The sequence below is a fragment of the Haliotis rubra genome, unplaced genomic scaffold (assembly GCF_003918875.1).
Source record: "Haliotis rubra isolate DU_JTF1 unplaced genomic scaffold, ASM391887v1 Scf344, whole genome shotgun sequence".
Lineage (NCBI taxonomy): Eukaryota > Metazoa > Mollusca > Gastropoda > Lepetellida > Haliotidae > Haliotis > Haliotis rubra.
In genome coordinates, this window is record NW_025767018.1 from 963752 (window position 1) to 972524 (window position 8773).

Sequence of the window (8773 nt, forward strand, 5' to 3'; positions counted from 1 at the left end):
AAGTGTCATCCACAACTAATTACAGTCAGTGGACAGTAAAGAGAACTTTCTTTGAGAATCTTCTATTTTAATGGTACGACGATACAGCAATACAGTATTCTATCGCAATACTAAGCTCATGACCCAATACCTCGGTTAACAACTCCTATATCATAATACATATGACAGCATTTCACTACAAGTTATACTGATTGTGAAAATGTGTGCATAAAGACAGAAACTGTCACAAAGTACCAGAATCTTTTGAATTTCCAGAGGTGGAGTAAAACTGGTGGTTAAACGGGTTTGATACCCCACTGGGCACAATGTTTGAAGTCCATGGTTTCGTGTGCCGCAGGGTCATATTGCTGGAATGTTGCTAAAACTGACATAAACTATGCTCACTGTCATTCACTCACTCACATTTTCTGAATAGCTGGAATAACATTATCTTCACAGTGAACCATGTTTACAGTGTTCACGAATGGTGTTTCAAAGTAGCAGGACATTGGGTCCTGTAAGTTTCAGATGTCTGTCTGACCAACTGAAAATTCACAGGACCCATAGAATAAAAATTATTCACACATTTCAGATTTAACATTTCTTATAATTGGCATTGGAATTAACAAACGTAAACTTTATAAACAGCAAACAAGTGATCCGTGTCACATATGACAACTTCAGTCAATGTCATTGTGAGATATACAGTCGGACACTGGGGCCGGCGGGTTGTAGGCTTCCACCGGACCATCTGCTTGCCGGATTTGTCAGAGGGTCAGACGCTATACGTGAACACTGTGTTTAAATGTTTCTCCCAAATAATATCCCATCTTCGCTCTCTGAGGTTTAAAAAGAAATTATTCACTTGCAGAAAGGGAGTATGTTACTGTATATGAATAAAAGTATTGTATTGGGATACAAATCATATCACATTGCAGCCTTCCCTTCCGATAAAAGCCTTCCACCAGGATGTCAGATGTTTGCACTGTTTTGGCTGTTGGTTAGTCTCTAGTTAATAAACAGGATCTCAACACGTACCCATGGTTGCAAATGGGTCTAAAATCACCTGGGTTCAGCTCAAAATATCCTCAAGTCTCATAAGAGATGATCAATCTTGACATGGGCCAAAATTCAATCTCATTTCACAAATAAAACTAATTGATTCAACATTGTTGTGAAGGCTTGATTCTATTGTGAATCTTCCTGTGTTTCTGCATGTTAGATGATTGTGTAAACCTTTTCCCACATTCATCACACTGATAAGGTTTGATTCCACTGTGAATTCTCATGTGATTCTTCTTTGAACTTGACTCTGTAAATTCTTTTCCGCATATATCACACTGATATGGCTTGATTCCACTATGAGTCCGCATGTGCCTCTGCAGACCGCCTGATCTTGGAAACCTTTTTCCACATTCAACACACTGGTAAGGTTTCAAACCAGTGTGAATCCTCATGTGTGGGTGCAGTTGACCTGATACTGCAAAGGTTTTCCCACATTCACCACATTGATAAGGCTTGAGTCCACTGTGAATCCTCATGTGTCTCTGCAGGCTACCTGACACAGGAAACTCTTTCCCACATTCATCACACCGATATGGTTTGATTCCACTGTGAAACTTCATGTGTGACTGCAAACTGTATGAGTGTGTAAATCGTTTCTTACATTCAACACACTGATAAGGCTTCACACCACTATGAATCCTCATGTGTGTTTGCAGGCTACCCGAATCGGCAAATTTCTTCCCACATCCAACACACTGATAAGGTTTGATTCCACTGTGAATCCTCATGTGTCTCTCCAGATTACCGGACGCTGTAAATCCTTTCCCACATTCAGCACACTTATGTGGCTTGATTCCACTGTGGTTCCTCATGTGTCTCCTCAGGTTGTATGACTGTGTAAATTGTTTCCTACATTCAACACACTGATAAGGCTTAATTCCACCATGACTCTTCAGGTGAGTCTGCAGGTCACTGGACTTGGCAAATTCTTTCCCACACACATCACACAGATAGGGCTTTGACCCACCATGACTTCTCATGTGCATCTGCAGGCCACAAGATCCTGTAAATTCTTTTCCACATTCACCACACTGATAGGGCTTGATTCCACTGTGTTTCTTGACACCACCTGTTTCTAGCGTGTTTGTAACAGAATGTTTCCTGAGATCATGTGTTTCCTTCAATTCTGTCTCACAGTTCATGACTCCATATGTTTCAGGATTCTGATTTTGTTGTACTTCCATTATTTATCTATGGATGTTATGATGTTCACTGAAAACATAAAAGAGTTTTTACATGTTTTTATCAAGTGGATGCTTTTCCAAAAGATGTTTAAACGACACCACCAATAACAATTGGGGCTTTGACCACACTCAACTTCATGAAATGATATGCATCATGGTAAAGTAGCTAATACTTATCCATATCTAAAAGGTAACAGGTGGTGTGGAATGAACTTTGTGTAATCCCCAAACTGATATGTCTTCAGTTGATTTTAACTTCTATATTTTTAACGGACAAGAGCTTCTGCATGATAATGTAAAACAATACATTTGGATGTTTGGAAAGTTATCTATGTCACCAACTTGATTTTAAAATAAAATGAATGCATCCTTTACTTTGATCCCATTTAACATGGGCATTTCTACAAAGGCTAAATATACTTACATACATTTTTCTGATAATTGTGCTGGGGGCCCTTTCGCAAAGCGATCGCGATACGACTGTCGTAAGTCTATGTTAAAGTATGGGAGTTACGATCACCTTAGTGCTATGATCACTTTTTTAAAATGGGGCCCAGTATGTTCAATATTTTCACTGAACACTGAAATGCATACTCGTGGAAATTTGAATCATAAACTTTCTGAAATAAGGATACTAACAATATTTCATAATTAGGATTGTTCAATTATGTGTATTATGTATCCGAGGGGTGCAATAACTTTTAACACATACTTTGCAGTTGACTTGGTTGACACATGTCATAGTATCCCAATTGCGTAGATCAATGTCCATGCCGTTTATCACCCAACTAAATGGGAAGATGCCTCCAGTAGGTTATCCAGTGTAAAAGGTGTATGTATTGATGTCCTGTTAGATTATAATGTTTGCCTCCAGTTGTATAATATTCAATGTACACTGTAATCAACTTCTGGATAAATTGAAACGTGTACGTATTCTATGTTACACGGGTGGTGGAATAACCTAGTAGTTAAAGCGTTTGCTCGTCACGCTGATGATCCGTTCATTGCTGGAATATTGCTAAATGCGGCGTAAAACCATACTCACTCACTCTAAATACTTTAATGTTAATGAAGTGTACCAAAGGTAGCAAGCACGCACGCACAAAGTTTATTGTTGAATGCAAATCTGAACAAAGAATGTTCACCGTATGGTGCACATAATAGACTTTGTGTTCATGGCGGGAAACAAGTCAGTGAGAAAGGTGCATCTTTTAGTCTCCTGCTGTGCGATTTCTGAATATGAAATAATCACGATTCAAAGAGTATGAGGGACAATACATTACCCATGTATGAGAAGACAGGTGACTTCAACTTTACAACACACACTTTTCCCTGCTATAACTGTGCATGTTCTTTCTATTAAGATGCCAAACAGCATCACAGGATTCTCACTAAGACGTTTTATGATCAAGAGTACAAAATGCAAGGCTTCTATATACAAATGTAGAATGATGTCAGATGGAATTCTATTTTCCTCCTTCGGACATATACTCCTGCATGGCTAATTTTCAGGGTAACTATCTTTCCATTGTTTGTGACGAAAGCCACTAGAAGTGCAGGACAAGCTCACCTTTACAATAACACCCGTATCATCACTACTGGACAGTGATTGATAAACACATGCTCACGAATAGATGATATGGTACAATTAACGCTGCTATTGACATTTATCTATTAAGAAGATGGGAAAGTTTTCTACTCCAGGTGATATTCCTAGAAAAATGGAAAAGTGTCATCCACAACTAATTACAGTCAGTGGACAGTAAAGAGAACTTTCTTTGAGAATCTTCTTTTTTAATGGTACGACGATACAGCAATACAGTAATCTATCGCAATACTAGGCTCTTGATACAATACATTGGTTAACAACTCCTATATCATAATACATATGACAGCATTTCACTACAAGTTATACTGATTGTGAAAATGTGTGCATAAAGACAGAAACTGTCACAAAGTACCAGAATCTTTTGAATTTCCAGAGGTGGAGTAAAACTGGTGGTTAAACGGGTCAAACGGGTTTGATACCCCACTGGGCACAATGTTTGAAGTCCATGGTTTTGTGTGCCGCAGGGTCATATTGCTGGAATGTTGCTAAAACTGGCATAAACTATGCTCACTGTCACTCACTCACTCACATTTTCTGAATAGCTGGAATAACATTATCTTCACAGTGAACCATGTTTACAGTGTTCACGAATGGTGTTTCAAAATAACAGGACATTGGGTCCTGTAAGTTTCAGATGTCTGTCTGATCAACTGAAAATTCACAGGACCCATAGAATAAAAATTATTCACACATTTCAGATTTAACATTTCTTATAATTGGCATTGAAATTATTAACAAACGTAAACTTTATAAACAGCAAACAAGTGATGATGTGTCACATATGACAACTTCAGTCAAAGTCATTTGTGAGATATACAGTCGGACACTGGGGCCGGCGGGTTGTAGGCTTCCACCGGACCGTCTGCTTGCCGGATTTGTCAGAGGGTCAGGCGCTACACGTGAACACTGTGTTTAAATGTTTCTCCCAAATAATATCCCATCTTCGCTCTCTGAGGTTTAAAAAGAAATTATTCACTTGCAGAAAGGGAGTATGTTACTGTATATGAATAAAAGTATTGTATTGGGATACAAATCATATCACATTGCAGCCTTCCCTTCTGATAACAGCCTTCCACCAGGATGTCAGATGTTTGCACTGTTTTGGCTGTTGGTTAGTCTCTAGTTAATAAACAGGATCTCAACACGTACCCATGGTTGCAAATGGGTCTAAAATCACCTGGGTTCAGCTCAAAATATCCTCAAGTCTCATAAGAGATGATCAATCTTGACATGGGCCAAAATTCAATCTCATTTAAAATAAAACCAATTGATTCAACATTGTTGTGAAGGCTGAAGGCTTGATTCTATTGTGAATCTTCCTGTGTTTCTGCATGTTAGATGATTGTGTAAACCTTTTCCCACACATTCATCACACTGATAAGGTTTGATTCCACTGTGAATTCTCATGTGATTCTTCTTTGAACTTGACTCTGTAAATTCTTTTCCGCATATATCACACTGATATGGCTTGATTCCACTATGAGTCCGCATGTGCCTCTGCAGACCGCCTGATCTTGGAAACCTTTTTCCACATTCAACACACTGGTAAGGTTTCAAACCAGTGTGAATCCTCATGTGTGTGTGCAGTTGACCTGATACTGCAAAGGTTTTCCCACATTCACCACATTGATAAGGCTTGAGTCCACTGTGAATCCTCATGTGTCTCTGCAGGCTACCTGACACAGGAAACTCTTTCCCACATTCATCACACCGATATGGTTTGATTCCACTGTGAAACTTCATGTGTGACTGCAAACTGTATGAGTGTGTAAATCGTTTCTTACATTCAACACACTGATAAGGCTTCACACCACTATGAATCCTCATGTGTGTTTGCAGGCTACCCGAATCGGCAAATTTCTTCCCACATCCAACACACTGATAAGGTTTGATTCCACTGTGAATCCTCATGTGTCTCTCCAGATTACCGGACGCTGTAAATCCTTTCCCACATTCAGCACACTTATGTGGCTTGATTCCACTGTGGTTCCTCATGTGTCTCCTCAGGTTGTATGACTGTGTAAATTGTTTCCTACATTCAACACACTGATAAGGCTTAATTCCACCATGACTCTTCAGGTGAGTCTGCAGGTCACTGGACTTGGCAAATTCTTTCCCACACACATCACACAGATAGGGCTTTGACCCACCATGACTTCTCATGTGCATCTGCAGGCCACAAGATCCTGTAAATTCTTTTCCACATTCACCACACTGATAGGGCTTGATTCCACTGTGTTTCTTGACACCACCTGTTTCTAGCGTGTTTGTAACAGAATGTTTCCTGAGATCATGTGTTTCCTTCAATTCTGTCTCACAGTTCATGACTCCATATGTTTCAGGATTCTGATTTTGTTGTACTTCCATTATTTATCTATGGATGTTATGATGTTCACTGAAAACATAAAAGAGTTTTTACATGTTTTTATCAAGTGGATGCTTTTCCAAAAGATGTTTAAACGACACCACCAATAACAATTGGGGCTTTGACCACACTCAACTTCATGAAATGATATGCATCATGGTAAAGTAGCTAATACTTATCCATATCTAAAAGGTAACAGGTGGTGTGGAATGAACTTTGTGTAATCCCCAAACTGATATGTCTTCAGTTGATTTTAACTTCTATATTTTTAACGGACAAGAGCTTCTGCATGATAATGTAAAACAATACATTTGGATGTTTGGAAAGTTATCTATGTCACCAACTTGATTTTAAAATAAAATGAATGCATCCTTTACTTTGATCCCATTTAACATGGGCATTTCTACAAAGGCTAAATATACTTACATACATTTTTCTGATAATTGTGCTGGGGGCCTTTTCGCAAAGCGATCGCGATACGACTGTCGTAAGTCCATGTTAAAGTATGGGAGTTACGATCACCTTAGTGCTATGGTCACTTTTTAAAATGGGGCCCAGTATGTTCAATATTTTCACTGAACACTGAAATGCATACTCGTGGAAATTTGAATCATAAACTTTCTGAAATAAGGATACTAACAATATTTCATAATTAGGATTGTTCAATTATGTGTATTATGTATCCGAGGGGTGCAATAACTTTTAACACATACTTTGCAGTTGACTTGGTTGACACATGTCATAGTATCCCAATTGCGTAGATCAATGTCCATGCCGTTTATCACCCAACTAAATGGGAAGATGCCTCCAGTAGGTTATCCAGTGTAAAAGGTGTATGTATTGATGTCCTGTTAGATTACAATGTTTGCCTCCAGTTGTATAATATTCAATGTACACTGTAATCAACTTCTGGATAAATTGAAACGTGTACGCATTCTATGTTACACGGGTGGTGGAATAGCCTAGTAGTTAAAGCGTTTGCTCGTCACGCTGATGATCCGTTCATTGCTGGAATATTGCTAAATGCGGCGTAAAACCATACTCACTCACTCTAAATACTTTAATGTTAATGAAGTGTACCAAAGGTAGCAAGCACGCACGCACAAAGTTTATTGTTGAATGCAAATCTGAACAAAGAATGTTCACCGTATGGTGCACATAATAGACTTTGTGTTCATGGCGGGAAACAAGTCAGTGAGAAAGGTGCATCTTTTAGTCTCCTGCTGTGCGATTTCTGAATATGAAATAATCACGATTCAAAGAGTATGAGGGACAATACATTACCCATGTATGAGAAGACAGGTGACTTCAACTTTACAACACACACTTTTCCCTGCTATAACTGTGCATGTTCTTTCTATTAAGATGCCAAACAGCATCACAGGATTCTCACTAAGACGTTTTATGATCAAGAGTACAAAATGCAAGGCTTCTATATACAAATGTAGAATGATGTCAGATGGAATTCTATTTTCCTCCTTCGGACATATACTCCTGCATGGCTAATTTTCAGGGTAACTATCTTTCCATTGTTTGTGACGAAAGCCACTAGAAGTGCAGGACAAGCTCACCTTTACAATAACACCCGTATCATCACTACTGGACAGTGATTGATAAACACATGCTCACTTAATAGATGATATGGTACAATTAACGCTGCTATTGACATTTATCTATTAAGAAGATGGGAAAGTTTTCTACTCCAGGTGATATTCCTAGAAAAATGGAAAAGTGTCATCCACAACTAATTACAGTCAGTGGACAGTAAAGAGAACTTTCTTTGAGAATCTTCTTTTTTAATGGTACGACGATACAGCAATACAGTAATCTATCGCAATACTAGGCTCTTGATACAATACATTGGTTAACAACTCCTATATCATAATACATATGACAGCATTTCACTACAAGTTATACTGATTGTGAAAATGTGTGCATAAAGACAGAAACTGTCACAAAGTACCAGAATCTTTTGAATTTCCAGAGGTGGAGTAAAACTGGTGGTTAAACGGGTCAAACGGGTTTGATACCCCACTGGGCACAATGTTTGAAGTCCATGGTTTTGTGTGCCGCAGGGTCATATTGCTGGAATGTTGCTAAAACTGGCATAAACTATGCTCACTGTCACTCACTCACTCACATTTTCTGAATAGCTGGAATAACATTATCTTCACAGTGAACCATGTTTACAGTGTTCACGAATGGTGTTTCAAAATAACAGGACATTGGGTCCTGTAAGTTTCAGATGTCTGTCTGATCAACTGAAAATTCACAGGACCCATAGAATAAAAATTATTCACACATTTCAGATTTAACATTTCTTATAATTGGCATTGAAATTATTAACAAACGTAAACTTTATAAACAGCAAACAAGTGTGATGTGTCACATATGACAACTTCAGTCAAAGTCATTGTGAGATATACAGTCGGACACTGGGGCCGGCGGGTTGTAGGCTTCCACCGGACCGTCTGCTTGCCGGATTTGTCAGAGGGTCAGGCGCTACACGTGAACACTGTGTTTAAATGTTTCTCCCAAATAATATCCCATCTTCGCTCTCTGAGGTTTAAA

General features: G+C 38.7%; 1 protein-coding gene across 1 annotated transcript; it reads right to left on the minus strand.

The window, feature by feature from the left end:
• On the minus strand, positions 1-6268 carry LOC124284743 (zinc finger protein 721-like). The gene is made up of 2 exons (XM_046720848.1): positions 5200-6268; positions 1-2228 (listed from the first exon to the last, which is right to left on the minus strand). The coding sequence occupies exons 1-2, from the start codon at positions 6202-6204 to the stop codon at positions 1143-1145; spliced, it is 2091 nt and encodes a 696-aa protein (XP_046576804.1). The 5' UTR covers positions 6205-6268; the 3' UTR covers positions 1-1142.
• Positions 6269-8773: the final 2505 nt, after the last annotated feature.